The following is a 15845-nucleotide window of genomic DNA, read 5'->3' as shown; positions in this document are numbered from 1 at the left end:
AGCAATAAGGCGCCTCCGGTGTCCCGGGATTTGCCAAGGTTTCCTGGGGCACACCTGGGGGCTGCAGCTGCCAGGGGCTGATGGCACCCTCAGGTTGTGGTGCCTGTGGCTGGGAAGGGTTTTGAGAGGAAAGCAGCTCTTCCAAAGTGGGGTTGTTTTGTACCTGGGTGGGCTAGATCGGAGAATCTCACCTTTAAAAACGAGGTGCAGTAGTAATTGGCCTGATCCCCCAGGTGTCACTCCACAGATCCCAGGCAATGCCCAGCCTCTTGCTGTTGGGTCCTTTCCCTTCCTACTGCTAATGGCACCTGCTCTTTGTTCTGCGTGTCTTCAGCTCTAGCTTCTCCATGATCTACACAGAATCACAGGATGGTTTGGGGTGGAAGGGACCTTAAAGATCACCTAATTCCAACCCCCATATTTTGATAAATAATATTCTACCTTAATTATCATCTTGCTAATATTTCATTGGGGTTTTTTTCCCTTAAATTCTGACTGTGTGTGCTGGTGCTTCCCCTGCCTCTGTAAGTTTCACCCAAGAAGTGCAGCAAGATCTGCCCTCGGAGCTCTCCAGCTCTTCCACTGGGCACAGTCATGTGCTCATTAACCACCACCCTGACCCCTCAACAGCATCTTAATTAGGGCGTTATTTATAGGTGTTTCATATAACTCTAGTCATACCTTAGGTGCTGTGGGCACTGGTCCCGGGGGTCGGAGGGGAGGAGGTCGGGGTGGGCGCCGTGGGTCTGCGGGCCGGGCGCGTGACGGGTGTCCCCCCGCAGATGAACACCTCTCTCCTGGGGAGCATTGGCATGCTGAACTCGGCCCCCCAGCTGCGCTGCATCAAGACGTTCCAGGTGCCCCCGGTGCAGCCCGCGTCCCCGGGCTCGCTCAGCGCCCTGCGCCTGGCGCGCCTCATCTGGACCTCCAACCGCAACGTCATCCTCATGGCCCACGACGGCAGGGAGCACCGCTTCATGGTCTAGGGTGAGCCCGGCCCCATCCCTGGAGGTGCTCAAGGACAGGCTGCAGGTGGCACTTCATAGAATCATAGAATCTTAGGGGTTGGAAGGGACCTCGAAAGATCATCTAGTCCAACCCCCCCTGCCAGAGCAGGGTCACCTAGAGTACATCACTTGGCGCCACGGTCTGGTCGATGAGGTGGTGTTGGTCACAGGCTGGGCTTGATGGTCTTCAAAGGTCTTTTCCAGCCTTGGGGATTCTGTGGTTCGGTGATTCTGAGCCTCACAGAATTGCTGGAGTTGGAAGGGACCTGTAGAGATCATCTAGTCCAGCTCTCCCACTGAAGTAGGATCATCTAGAGCACTTTGCACAGGGCTGCATCCAGGGGGGGTTTGAATGTCTCTGCAGATGGAGGCTCCACAGCCTCCCTGGGCAGCCTGTCCCAGGGCTCTCTCACCCTCACTGTAAAAAAGTGAGGGTAAAGAAGTCCTCATTTTTCAGTGGAACTTCCCATGCTCCAGCTTGTAACCGTTGCCCCTCGTTCTGGCACTGGGAACTACTGAGAAGAGCCTGTCTGCATCTTCTTGCACCCACCCTTTAGATACTTGCATACACTGATCAGGTCTCCCCTCAGCCTTCTCCTCTCCAGGCTGAAGAGTCCCAGCTCCTTCAGCCTTTCCTCATCAGGGAGATGCTCCAATGCCCCTCACCCTCCCTCCCTCCCTCTCTGTGCCCGGCTGATGCTGGTTTTCCCTTGCAGGCAGGAGGAAGGCTGGGGAGCCTGGCGGGAAGCAGCGTGGGACTGGGAGCTCCGTGCTGGATGCTGAGCTCTCGCAGCAGCCCTGGTTAAACACCTTGTTCCTTTGGAGCCTCCCACAGCACCTCCATGTTTACCAAAAAGGCTGGTGTTTACATGTACTTTCTCCTGGTGACCACTGAATGCCAGAGGGCCGTCCATCCCGGAGCCGGGCGCTGTGTCCTGGGTCCCAGAGCCAGGCACTCGGGTTCCTTAGGATGGGGGGCTCACTGCCGTGGGGAAGGGGGTTGAGTTTCAGGGCCTGTGTCCTTCCCTGAAGGGGATGTTTCCTCATACCAAGGCTTGGTTTCCAAGGGCATTGGCAGAGCTGCTGTGCCCGGTTGCTGTTTGCTGTCGTCTGGAGGAAAGAATAATAGTCCATGTGTACAGAGAAAAGAAAAAAAGCCTCTTTAAGATGGAATAGCAAGCTTGAAAAAAAGGAGTATTTATATATAAAGGTGTTTTTTTGCTACCAATGCAGGTATTTATTTAAAAAAAAAAAAAAAGACCAAAAGCTTTTTCTCCCTAAAGCTGCTGCCATTTGTGCCAGGATGTGTCCCCAGGCTGTGCTGCCCTGCACCCGGGGCACAGGACGTGGCAGCACAAGTGGCATCAGTGGGGAGCAGTCCTGGCTGGCAAAATGGTGAAAAGTGTGTGGAAGGTAAGATATTGGGTGGGTGTGGTGAAACATTTTCTTCCGTAGGAATATTCCTGTGTTACCTTAGCTGTGACTGTGTTTCCCTCTTCTTACATATCTGATTTTGTGGAATATTTAATAGTGTGTAAGTATGCTGGTCTATGCTCACAGTAATGAAAAAAAAAACAACCCTAATCTATAAAATACTATTTTATTTAAACATATTGATGTATATGTTTGTATAGCTTTTTCTTTGCCATTTTTGCCTGAAAAGCTCACAGATCCAAGGCGGCTGAATTTACATAATGAAGTAAGAATGGTACTTAGAGAATCTTCCTTTCCCCAAAAAGGAATAAATGAATTTTTAAAATGGCTTCTAAATATAAAAAGCATTGATTTATTATTTTCTTTTAGGTGGTCTGTGTAGTGCACTGTACCTGAAAGTGAGATTTACAGTCCAGAAGCTACATATCTGTTTGCTGTTTAAAAATAACCTTAAAACAAATTTAAAAGCAAGAAATTAAGACCATTAGGAATGTTTAACACAAACTGCCATGGAGTTTAACCTTTCCTCTGGCGGGAATGTAGTGTGGAGTGGAGAATCCTGTAGTAGAATATCAGGGTCTTTTCTAAGTGAACTGCTGCAATGTGCATGTACATGGTGTTTATACAGATGTCTGTGTAACCTTGGAGATTAAAAAGGCAAGAAATAAAGAGGAGGGCTCAGAGCCTTTTCATGGGCAGAACCAACTGCTGTGGTTTGCAGCACTGGCTGCTGAGGAGGGTGCTGAGGGCCCCTGGAAGTGCTCTCCCACCAGGATCCCAGCGTCCTGTCCCTGTAGCTATCCCAGATCCCTGTGTCTTTACTTTCCAAGCAGAATGCAGCCCGGGAGGCGTGTGGGCCACCCCCCTGGGTGGTACAGTGACCAGACAGCTGGAATTACCTCTGCGTCCCAATCTTTGCTTTAAGCTAGATGGGAAATGGGCTCTCTGGGATGCAGCAGAGCTGGGACTTTTCCTCCCAGCCCAGGAGGTCAGTTCCAGGCAGCAGGAGAGTGAGATGGCTGCTGAGGAGCTGCTCAGCCCTACACCCTGTGATGGGCCCTGGGGTGGGCGAGGGTCTGGCGGGTGCCCCGTGCACATCCCTGCCCTCACCCCTGTTAATCCCCCTGCTCTGGGGGCTGTGAGCACCCCCTGCCCCATCTGGGGTGCTGGGCATGGCCCCACGTGAGCTCCTAGGGCTGTGTTGATCTGTGAGTGCCCTGCTTGGGCTTGTCCTGGTAACTGCAGAGACCTGTGTGGCTTCCTGGGCAGCTCAGAGAAGCTGACATGGTGAGACACCCGCATGGGAACGCTGTGGTGCTGGGGGTCCCTGTGTGCTGAGTGGTCCTGGGCCCTGCCTCTCCAGCCCTGTCTTGTCCAGCTCCCTCCCCATCACTGTCTGTGTTTAACTTCCCAGTGTAAATGTGCTTGTGAAATAAAGCTGAGTTGTGCTGGAGTGTTGGTTTCGTGGCATCAGCCTGACTGTGCAGATAATTCCCGCTGCAGATTCACGGGCCTGGCACCTGGAGCCTTTTCCCCATTCAGGAAACTTCTTCCTTCCCAGTTGAAAATGGGCAGGAATGAGCTGGGGGGGGAGGGGAGGGGGGCCATGGTGAGGGGCTTCAGCCTTTGCTACAGATGACAGAGGCGGGAGGGGGCTGAGGATCAAGTTCTCTGTCCTCCCCAGAATTTGTGTCCGAGCAAAGAGGGAATCTTGCTCTTCCAGGAATTCACCCACGCACTGTGTGCCCGGTGATGCTCTTTGCTTTGCATCCCCCCAAGGACAGGGATAAATCAAACACTGGGATTTTTCTGGGGTGGCGTGCAGGGTGGCTGAGGGTGTTTGATGCCACCTGGGGTTCGGGTTGGAACGGGCCACATCCGTCACTTTCAAGAAGCCGGGGTCGTGTTTGCTGGCAGAGGGAGCCCCGGTGCTCCCTGGCAGGGGCTGTGGGGTGAGCCTGTGCCCCGAGGGCTGGGGAGCCAGGGAGCTTCAGACATGACCTAAGCAGCCTTCAGGATGACAAACCCACCGAGGGGTGGTGTGACCCCTGGATTCTGGGGGTGTGCGAGCACGTGGCAGCCCCCCCAGCACCCCTGGTCTGGGGGCAGCGCCCTGCTGGGCTGACAGGCAGAGCTGAGCCTTGGAAAATCAATACTTGGGAGCCAGGAGGGAAATATTTCCAACCTCTAACTAGGGAATGTATTTTGACAAGGCCAAGATAATCCAGGCTGCACAAGAGAAAGAGAAAAGAAGACTCATTTTTAAAGCTTGACACTTCAAGGTGTTTTTTGCGCGGTGGTTTAGCGAGAGCGTCGATACCTGCAAATACCAAAGGTCAGGCAAGAAAAGGCAGAAGAATTTCAAAAAATCAGATGCCCTGGTTTGGCTGTTTACCTCACGAAACATACACTGTCTGATTTGTGGAGAGAGCTGGTCGAAGGTAGTGAGCTCAGGGTTTGCTGCTGTCTCCTCATTTAATAGAAATGAAAATATACTAAAGCCTGGATTATACCTTAAGCAATTTACCTATAAAAAGTATGTGCCTGTTTCCTGCTATATATCTGGATTCATGGACATTAATTGTTTTTTATTTGGCATGATTGCATTTTCATGCAAAAAGATCAATATTTTTTTCATTTATGCAGCATCATTTTTTTGATAATTGAATGTCTGGCCGTGTCCTCGGGTTCTACATGGAATGGTCAAAAGCTCCTCAGCCCTTCTTCTGCTCCTTCATCCCTGAAGGTTTTGCTGGCCCCAGGTGTCTGCGGGGTAAGGTGGGTGTGAGGAGGGGGGACGTGGTCCCCTGATGCCCACCCTGGGCTGGGAGTGGGGCAGGTGGGGCCACACTGCTTGTGGCAGCCAAGGGAGGTGCAGCACAGGGGCCAGGCTGGACACAGGTGCTGATGGAGCAGCTGGAGCCTCCAGAAGGTGCTGGGGAGTGATGGGGCAGCACCTGTGGGATGGGCGGACAGGCAGCTCCTGGCACCGAGGAGCAGAGGTGGAGGAAGGGGCAGGTGGGCTCCATGGACAGGTATTTCCTGCCCCAGGTGAAGGAGCCTGTCTTAAGGCCTGGGGAAACAAGCCAACCTGGGAGAAGGTGACTGAGACATGGAGTGATGGGCTTGGACATTGTTAATTGCATGTGGGCAGTTGTCTCTGAACTGTGACATGAGGTTCTGCCTGGGCTGGTGCAGTGGAGATTGTCTGCCCACTAATTAGTGTTATTGGGAGTAAGATACTGGAAATGAGAGGTCACTTGAGGTCTATAGAAAAACCTCTAGGAAAATCATACCAGGCACTTCAGATTTGCTGCTTTCAGTGCCATAACACACAGGGACATCTCCCCTGCTTTCCCACCTCAAGGCTCCTCACCTGGGGGTTGGTGTGGGATGTGCCAGGCTCTGCTGGTGCTGTGTCCATGGCTCTGGTGGGAAGGAGCAGGAGCTGGGCAGAGGATTCCTGTCCCACCGGCTGCACAGCCCAGCCAGGTGGCACAGAGAGTGTCCCTGGGTGGTGGGTGGATGTCCCCCTCCAAAGCTGTCCATCCTGCCTGAAGCCAAAGCTCTTTGGAAATGCAGCCCACCGAGGTCGGGCTGAGCTCCACCCAGTGTATTGACCAGAGCTCTTTTCCAAAGAGCATAAAGCTGTGGTTGTGCACAGCATGTCTTGCCAACCATCAGCATTCCTTGCAGCTGACTCAGAACTCCATCCACCTGCATCCCACTCCCTCCAGCCTGATGTGCACGGGTGGGTATGGCCAGGGAGGAAGTTCCTCCTGTGTAGAGGCAGCAGAAGGCACAGCTGGGTTTGCTGTCCTGGGCACACAGGAGCTGCAGAGCTTGTGGGCACCAGGGAGCAGAGCACATATGGAGATGGGCTGGGCAGGTATTCGGTCCCAAACTCCAGTCCAAAGCTTTGCAGAACTGTGGGAATTGTGGGACTTCAACACTTGGAGATACTCTAAAGTCCCTCCATTTGTACACGAAGCCTTTCAGATGGTCCTTCCTGTGTTCCAGGGCTTTGAGCAGGCATGGAAGGAGCAGACATCCCAGAACAGCCGTGCCACCCCGATCCCATGCCAACCTTTCCCAGCATGGCCTGTGGTGAGGGAGCTCAGGAGGTCCCAGGTGCCCAGAGCTGGGCAGGGATGGGGCTCCACAGGGGCTCCAGGGCACTCAGGAGTAAGGAGAACAGGGCTTTCTTCCAGAAAGCCCCCAAACTTTCCCAGCAGTCAGACTTCTGTCTGAACAAAAAATATCAGTAAAAATCTGCATCAGAGCCTTCAGTGAGATGAATTGACACTTGATGGCAATAGTTGCCTGGAGTGCTCTTTGAGCAGGAGGGCTCCTGGGGAACTTCCCTCTCTCTCTGATGTCTGAAAATTAAAAATTAATCCTGTATGAAAAATTAAAAGGCGAAACTTTCTGCTGCAGCAGCAGAGCTTTTGGAATGTTGATTTTGTTTTGAGAATGAAGGCTGGATGGCATCTACGGGAACATCCTTGCTGGTCGTTACATTTAGGATATATGATTTTAATTGATTTTTGTAAATTGGAAACCTATTTGCAAAGAACTGGAGCAGCTAAAAACGTGGGGCAGGGGGGTTAGATGTTTATTTACTGAAGTAGCAGACTTTAAACAGGCATTTGTTCCCTCCTGCAGAGCTACTCCCATTTTACAGTACAGAGAAAAGAGAACTGATGTTCTTCTCCAAAGAAATGATGGTGGAATCTGCACAGTTTGTGAGTTTAAATCAGATTTTTTTTAAAAAAAACAACATCACCTTTTTGACAAGAGGAGTGTCTCCTGCCCCGTGCTGACCAGGTGTGTGTCCTTGTCATTGTCACCACTCGGTGCCACCCTCTTGTGACCAGTGTCGTGGGACAGCCAGGGAGTCCCAGGCAGGGCTGGCCACAGGAGAGCTGCTGGGCTTTGTTCCCCCTGAGATGAATCTTCCTCTGTGGGCAAAGCAAACATTGCTGTCAAGTCTGAGGGGTTTTAGCAGGTTTATCCAGAGAGAAGTTGGCTGCTGGTTTGGTCAGAATTCGTGGTCCCACTGCCCGTTTCTTTTGCTTCCAGTTGCTGTGACTGTCGCTGCTGGTGGGGCTGGTGCAGGTGGGTTTGGTGTGTGCCAAGGGACTGGGGTGACACCAGGTATAAAAGTAGCCCAGCTTAGAGCATGAAGGAGATGTCATTCATTTAGGTCTCACTGAAAGACAAAGTCTTCTCCAGCAGCCTGCAGGGACAAGGAGTAAAATCCAACCATGAGGTCCAGTGTCATGGTCACCTCAGGTCACAGCTACACCTGGCAGTCACCCCAGGGATGCACCAGAGCTGAGTGCCCTGGGGATGGGCACGGTGAGGGGGCTCTGGAGGGCTGGTGTTGCTCCAGGAGGATGGGAAAGGTGGGGTTTGTGGTGTTTCACGACAGGAATTTTATGGGAATGGAGCACAAACCAGCACGTAGCCAAACAGAACCTGCTCAGCAATGCACAGCACCACTGCAGAGCTGCAAAAATATGTATTTCTGCTTCAAAGCCGGAGGAGTTATTAAGGCAGCTGCAGATTTCCACCTTGTTTGCAGTTTAGACTGAAAGTGGATTAAAATCCATTTTGGAGCAGTCCCAGGTTTATTGCAGGAGCAAGTGCAGCTCTGGCTGCTGCCTGCCCAGCTCGAGGAGGAGAGGGAGGAGGGGAAGGAGGGCAGGAGGATGGGAAGCAGGATGAGCCTCCTGTCAGCCCTGCCAAAAACCCTGGGGCAGGCAGAGCTGTCCCATTGGAGGCAGCTCCGTGTAGCTAGGACAGTCAGGGTGACACCAGCAGAGCCCTCCCCGTTGGCTCCAGGGGCAGGGACAGAGCTGGGGGTGTTGGTGGAGAGAGTGTGGGATGCTCAGGTGGGACAGGGGACCCCTCAGCATCCTCCTGAGCTGGAGAGGACGCTGGCCCAGCAGCCTTTAATCACAGTTATTTTAGAGAGTGAAGTGGAGCAGAGCAGAGATTAAAAGCAAACCTGACACAAAACCAATCAGAGTTATCAGCAAACCATTAAATTGCTTCCAGGAATAAAACTCGGCAGGGAGGGAGGTGGGATGGAGCTGCCTCCCTTCTCCTGCCATTCCCACCCCCATCCCCAGGGATGCCTCTGTCCTCTCACCAGAGCCTGTGGGACCAGCTCTGGCTGGGCACCAGCAGCCCCAGCCCCTGCCCACATCTCCCCCAGCACAGGAGCAGTATCCCTGGCAAGCTTGGCCGCCAGCTCCTCACACCAGGCTTCCCCTCGTGTTCCTGCTCCACGGCTGCAGGGAAAACTTCTGGGAAAGGCCTGGAAAGGAGGTGCTGGAGGAGCGTGTCCCCAGAGCTGCTGCCTGTCCCTTGCAGTGGGAGCAGGGATGGCTTCACACAGGTCCACCATGGCCCAAAAGGAGCAAAGACCAGAATGGGGGAGAGGAGGAAGCTGGAGCACTGAGATCACGGGCTGCTGGGGCCACAGCAGCACTTGGCTTTCCTGGGAAAGCCTCCGTGAGCCCAGTGATCTTCCCTGGGATGGCAGGTGGTGTGCAGATGGGAACACAGGCCCATTGATCTTCACTGGCTTCCCAGAAATTGAAAAGGGGGGAGCAAATGTCCTTAAAATGAAAGCATCTCTCCCTGAGCCATCGTTCCCCAGGCTGGGATTGCTGGGAAGCTCCATGTCTGTGTCCATGCCTGCCAGCAGAGCAGGGACCCCCGGCACTGCCACCGCGGGCACCCGAGCGGGTGCAGGGGGTGGGGACAGGAGTGGAGCCCCGAGCCCAGCTCTGTGCAGCTCCACGGGAGCCACAGGGCTCCCCCAGCCCCGGGGGTGTCACCGGGGCAGCAGCCAGATGAGTTCCCATCAAGTGCATTGGCTTGGAAAATGGGGAAAGCTGAGGGTCAGGTGCCCTCCGGCGCTCCCGGGGGCTCCGGCCAAGGCCACCCTGGTGACTCATTTCCCTGACAATTTTCGGGACTTCTCAGCATTCCAGAGACATCCACCTGCTCACCCCGTGTCACGGGGCTCCGGCTGCTGCAGGGGGAGTCTTCCCTTCCCCAGCCCACGGGTACTCAGCAAAGCCTGCAGGGCCCTGGCTGTGGTGGCAGGGAGGGGTGGTGGTCCTGGCTGGGAGGCAGCGGTGGCTCCACCCCTGCCTGTCACCCCACGTGCAGACCTGCAGCACCCCAGCCCTTGTGATCCCAGAGCCTTTGGAACAAATCCCCTTTCCTACCACTTCGAGTGGATGCTCTGCTACCATGAGGCTGCAGGGAAAGATGTGTAGGAGTGAAAAAAAAAAACCCAGATCACACCATCTTTGGCTATTTCAAAAGAGGTCAGCCTATAATATCCATGTTTTTCCAGATTTCTGTTGGGGTTTTCCTTCCAGAGCTTTTACAATCCCCTGCCCAAGCCTGTGGTCACACAGGAAGCCCCAGCTGCTCAGCTGGAGGAGCAGGGGAGCCAAGGGCTGTGCCAGCAAAGCCCCCTCGAGCACGTGCAGGTTGATTTGGCACAAGGTCAGGGCAGTTTGGGATTCTGTAGGTGTGGGACCACAGGAGCCACCTGGTGTGACACCAGGAGCACGGTGTGTGCAGCACCAGGTCCTCAGCTTCCCTCTCCTGCCCTCGATCCAGCAGGATCTGAAGCTCAGGGAGCAGCTCCAGGGCTGTGGGGCTCAGCCAGACCTGCCCTTGCTCCCAGGTCTTATTTTTGAGAGCCCATCTCGTGAGGCAGCCGACAGGGAAGCTTTCCTGGGCAGCACTTCCCAGGATTTATGGAAGGATTGTTTACCCAGCCAGGGTCCCTCCCTGGGTCCATCCCGAGGGAGGCAGCGCGCGATGCCGAGGTCGTGGTTCCCAGGTCAGAGGTCCAAGGCACCAGGGATTAAAAGAGATTAAATACCTTCTTCTCCAAAACTGGAGGTTTGGATAATTAATTGCTCCCTAAACGTGAAAGCTTTCCGTGATTGCCCTCCAGATCTGCCAGACTCCCTCTCCTGCCCTGGTTATTTGTCTCTGCAGGGGAAAACAGGGGGATGTTGCAGATATTTCTCTTCCTGTACCAGCACTCGGCCTTATTCACAACAGGGGCTGGCTCCAAAAAGTTAACATTTTGCTAGTTAGGCTTACTTGCTTTTCCAGGCAAATCAATCCTAAGCCTAAAATCAAGAATTCCAACAAATTCAGCCCAAACTGCCACTGCAGAACAGTTCCCTGTGGAGTGGGGGTGGGAGAGCAGGCAGGGATGCTCTGGGGGTGTGTGGAGAGGAGCCTCTGGGCACAGGGGGTGGCTGGCCCGGGTGCTGGGCAGGGCAGGGAGGCTGTGCTGCCAGACAAAAGGTGGCCACAGAAGATGAACACGGTGCAGCACAGCTCAGAGTTACTGCTCCTCCTTCCCCTCAAAGACACACGCGGCGCTGGGACAAGAGGTGGCTTTTGTCTGCCCATCCTGCTCCTGGGCTTCCCCCTGAGCTTTCCCTCCAGAGCCAGGCAGGGTGGTGGAGCTGGGGGGGAGGAGGTCAGGAGCTGGAGCTGGCGATGGAGCCGGGCAGAGCGACCACCCAGGACCCCCGGGCTGCTCCCCCGAGTGCCCTGCCCAGCCCCGCCGGGGGTTTAAAGGCGTTGAAATGAATCTGCTGGGTAAAACCTTTTCCTTCAGGGCCTTTCATTACCCGCCCGCCCTTCCCATATTTCCTGCTTGGAAAATGGATTTTTCAGCCTGTCAGATGCGGTTTTGTGGGATTTGTTTTGTGCCTTTTTCTGTCTGTTCTGCTGCGCTGCCAGCGAGGAGGGAGACAATTAACTGATGTTTTAAAAATGCCAGGCACTCATTACTGTGCTTAGCTAATAGATGGGAGTTATGTAACCGTCGGATGTGCTGCGGGTATTAAATATAGATCTGTATTTTGGGATATCAGCTTTCCCAGCAGGGCAGGGGACTGACACGGCTGAAAATTCAGCTCCCAGCCGTATAGAAAAGAGGTAGCAGCAAAACATGGGCCCAGATTTGGAAATAATAATAATATATAAAAAAGAGCAACCAGCAGCAAAAAAACTGGTGTCCCAAAGCCCTGCTAGTTTTTGTTCAGCCAGGGCAGCCCAGGCTGGTGTTTGTGAGCCAGGGGCTGGCTGGGCAGTGTGCCTGGCTCTGCTGGGCTGCAGCAGCACTGCCCGAAGCCCAGCAGAGGAGCAGGGCTCTGCCTGCCCACCCCCTGCAGCCACGGCCCCCCTGCCCAGCTGAGGGAGCTGGGGGTGTCCAGGCTGGAGCAAAGGAGGCTGAGGGGAGACCTTCTGGCTCTGCAGCTGCCTGAGAGGAGGTTGGAGCCAGGGGGGTCGGGCTCTGCTCCCCAGGAACAAGGGATGGGACAAGAGGAAATGAGCTGCAGTGTTGCCAGGGGAGGCTGAGATGGGATGTTGGGCAGCATTTCTTGCTGGCCAGGGTTGTCAGGCCCTGGCCCAGGCTGCCCAGGGCAGGGCTGGAGTCCCCATCCCTGGAGGGGTTTCCAAGCCGTGTAGATGTGGTGCTGAGGGACATGGGGCAGGGCTGGCCTGGGCAGGGCTGGGTCAAAATGGTTGGACTGGATGATCCTAAAGGGCTTTTCCAACCCAAATGGTTCTTTACACGTCTGTATGACCCATACATGTAAAACACACGTGCTGGAAATCTCTGAGGGGAGTGTCTGGGCTGAGGCAGGACCAGATCCTGCCCTTCGCCTCACCAGAACCCACCCAGCAGAGCCCAGCCCGGGGGCTGCACCAGCAGGGGCACGTCCAGGCAAGAAGTCACTCCCTGGCATCAATTACAGGCTGATGCGAAAATCCAGGGCTCAGGGGAGGAAAAACTTCCAGGAAAGGAGGCACTGGAGCCCCCAGGGAGGGATGTGGTGGAAGGGGGGGAGGCTGTCGCTTCCTAACGAAGCCGGAGCAATTAGTGGCTGTCGCTGACGGGAAGGGAGGCTGCTCTGCCAAGCTGGCACGGGGTCAAGGGGCTGGCATTTGGCAGGGGTGGGAAGCCATTCCCTGAGGAAGCTGCTGGGGGACTGAATGGGCCCCAGAGGGTGCAGAGGGATGGGATGGATCCCAGAGGGTGTGGAGGGATGGAGTGGATCCAGGAAGATGTGGAGGGATGGAGTGGATCCCAGAGGGTGCAAAGGGACCAAGTGGATCCTACAGGGTGTGGAGAGACTGAGTGGATCCCAAAGGATGGGGTTTTTACAGTTTCATTTTAACTCTGTTGTACTTCTGCAAACTAAAGCTGTATTTGCATTTTCCAGAGCAGGAAAAAAACAAAAATAAGAGCCCAGGTTTGTAGGCAGGAGCAGCCAAGGGGCTCTGGCCAAGCTCTGCTGCTTTCCTGCAGCCCTTGCCATGGAGCCCTGTCCAGGGGGACTGGGACACCCCCAGCCTGAGCTGCTTTCCTTCAGTTTACAATCCAGAGCACGAAGTAGACCCAAGGTTTATTTATTGAACAGCCCCAGAGGAGGGCTGGGGGTGTGGAGCATCCCCTGGGCTTGGCTACCATGTAGTCAAGGCACAAAAAGGACCTGAGTGAGTTTTAACCTAATGACCAGACTTCTGGCACAGCCTGATGGACACGTTACTGCCTGATTCCTGGTGCAGGTGGGAGAGGGAGCCCAAGTGCTGGGCAGGAGCAGTCAGAACTGGGCAAATCACCAGTGGTCAGGAACAGTTTGTTCAGCTTTGCTGACCTCACTGGTGCAGCCTGGTGTGATGCTCTGGGCAGAGGTTCAGGGATGAGCTCCAGAAGGGCAAAGGAGTCAGGAACCCTTGTCAGGTCCCACCTTGTTTGGGCAAAGAAAGCACAGAAATTTTCTAGCACAACCTGAGATATAAGAATAATTAAAGCAAATTAAAGATGATAGATAGATAGATAGATAGATAGATAGATAGATAGATAGATAGATAGAGATAGATCTTGGATGGTAAATCAGCAAACTGGAGCTTGCATGAGTGGGATGCAGCCACCCCCAGCTGTATGTAGGGCTGTGCACACAGCTGTGCATTCCTGGCAGGGGGAATACCAGGCTTGGCAGGGATATCCATGTGCAGTGCTGGGGTGCTGGGAGTGCCAGGAGGGCAGTTTGTGTGCCCTCAGCCCTCCTGGGGACAAGGCTGAGCCCCCACGCTGGTCCTGCAACTGGATCAGGTTGCTCAGAGGCCCATCTAACCTGACCTGGAGTGTTCCCAGCATGGTGCTGTGTCTTTGGCCTTGTTTTAACTGCACTTCAGCTACACCCCAAACTCTGCAGGTTGCCGTGTGCTCCACTTACAACCTCGTTTTCTGCCCTAGGTAAATGTATCCTGCCAAGAGCTGCCAGCCAGGACTGGCACCCAAGCACCCTCTCCCTCTGCTGGAGGTGTGACAGTCAGGCCAGGGTCGTGCTGTCTCTCCATGTCCATCTCCAGGGTCTAGGAGTTCCCAGCCTGGAAAGAGCTCCAGGGGAGAAGCAAGTGATGGTTCTGCTCATTTTCCATAGAGAGAAATCTATACACACACACTGACATTTTTAGGCCACGCTATTTTTGCCTTGGGAGTGGGCTGGAAAAATCAGAGTGGCTTTCAAGAAATGAAAGTACCTTATTTATTCTGAGAAAATAGCTCTTGCTGATTATCTACAAGCTTTTCCACAGTGTCTCTCATGACATAAGAGTTAATCCCAAGAGATGGAAGGTTAAAAGGACAGGTTCAGGGGAGAAGGGTGAGGATGCTGTGGTGGAGTTCTACACAGCCACAGTGGGTTCTACAACAGAAAACCTCTTGCTGCTGCTGCTGAATGTGGTGAGGTCTTGAGGTGCTATAAAATGGTTACCCTGAAGAGTAACCACCCCAAAGCTGGAGTTCAGGAGCAAAGAATCACAGAATCATCATGGTTGGAAAGGACTTCTGTTGTCACAGAGTCCAACCATCCACACAAAAAACCCTACAAACAATCACAAACACTCCACCAAAAAAAACACCCATCAAAAATCCCCCACAACCTGGGCCAGTAGAGCAAGCCCTGAAGTGCCACATCTACACATTTCTTGAATGCCTCCAGGGATGGTGACTCCACCACCTCCCTGGGCAGCCTGTCCCATCCAGACTGCTCTTTCAGTATGGAAATTCTTCCTAATACCCAATCTGAACCTCCACTGCTGCAACTTCAGGCCATTTCCTCTGGTCCTGTTGTTACTCACTTGAGAGAAGAGGCCAACACTCCCCTCCCTACAACCTCCTTTCAGGCAGGTGTAGAGAGCAATGAGGTCTCCCCCTCAGCCTCCTCTTCTCCAAACTGCACATCCTTAGTTCCCTCAGCCTTTCCTCGTATGACTTGTTCTCCAGACCCTCCCCCAGCTTGGTTGCCCTTCTCTGGACACTCCAGCTCCTCAATGTCTTTCTTACAGTGAGGGGCCCAGACCTGACCCCAGTGCTGGAGATGCAGCCCCAGAGGCATCATCATTTCCCTGTTCCATAGCATGAGGAGTTATAAAAACGTGGTCCCCAGAGGGAAGTAACTGGGGATTTAGCTGGGCAACTGATAACAGACACAGGGGCAAAAGGCAGAAAGCAAATGACCCCAAACTTCTCCTCCTTATCCTTCATTTGCTCCAGACTTTACAAAATTTCTCCTGTGCATTGATTTCATTTTTTCCGTGTTATTATTTTATTATTTTTTTAAATGCATGAAATTCCCTGAAATTGATGACAATTCTGGGAGGTGAGAAATGGCTTGGATGGCCCCTCTCTGGGGGCATGGATACAGCAAGGGGGGGTTCAGCTCTTCCAGACTTCTCACGCCGAGGAGACAAACTGACTGTGGCATGGAGAGGCTCCCAGACTTTCTTGTTCTTTTCTCATCCCTTTTTTTTCTTTTTTTCTTTTTTTTTTTTTTTTTTCAGTGAGGATAATAATAACAGTGTCAAGGACACCATTCAAGTTGATGCCTGGAGAGCTATTCAGTATAGACCTATTTACGGCCATTATAAAATGCCTGTGGATAGTTCAATGACCGATTTTCAAGAGTCTTTTTCTACCTTTTGAAGGATCAGGAAAATCTATCAAACCAGAGAAATTAAGCTGTTTTTCTTCAGGTGGAAAAGAAACAGGGTAGGGAGCTTCTCCCATCAAAATGCTGCCGTAGATTCCCGATGAATGAAAAATTGCTCTGCATGATGATGAGCTGGGAGACGCATTTTGAAACGGCTCAGACCTGCTCCTGATGGCTGGGGGACTCGGGGGGACCTGCCTGCCTTGGGCTGAGGGAGCTGGAACATCTCCCTGCTCCGAGGGGCTGGCAGTGGGATTCCCTGCTCCTGCTGCCTGACCCAGCAGGCAGGGAGCAGGCAGCACTCAGGAGATGCAGGCAGGGAGCAGGCAGCACTCAGGAG

The 15845-nt window shown here is 53.5% G+C and overlaps 2 protein-coding genes across 2 annotated transcripts in view; both read left to right on the top strand.

Annotated features, from left to right (window-relative positions):
* Positions 1 to 986, top strand: part of WDR7 (WD repeat domain 7) — an 88621-nt gene extending 87635 nt beyond the window's left edge. Inside the window, exon 27 of the mRNA XM_010003659.1 lies at positions 783 to 986. Coding sequence (XP_010001961.1) covers positions 783 to 986 — 204 coding nt within the window. The remainder of the gene's footprint in view (positions 1 to 782) is intronic.
* Positions 987 to 5468: 4482 nt separating this feature from the next.
* Positions 5469 to 15845, top strand: part of ST8SIA3 (ST8 alpha-N-acetyl-neuraminide alpha-2,8-sialyltransferase 3) — a 48932-nt gene continuing 38555 nt past the window's right edge. Inside the window, exon 1 of the mRNA XM_010003658.1 lies at positions 5469 to 5476. Within this exon, the coding sequence (XP_010001960.1) occupies positions 5469 to 5476 (8 nt within the window). The remainder of the gene's footprint in view (positions 5477 to 15845) is intronic.

Source organism: Chaetura pelagica, unplaced genomic scaffold (genome assembly GCF_000747805.2).
Source record: "Chaetura pelagica isolate M959 unplaced genomic scaffold, ChaPel_1.0 scaffold488, whole genome shotgun sequence".
Lineage (NCBI taxonomy): Eukaryota > Metazoa > Chordata > Aves > Apodiformes > Apodidae > Chaetura > Chaetura pelagica.
This window is presented reverse-complemented; position numbering and strand designations above follow the sequence as displayed.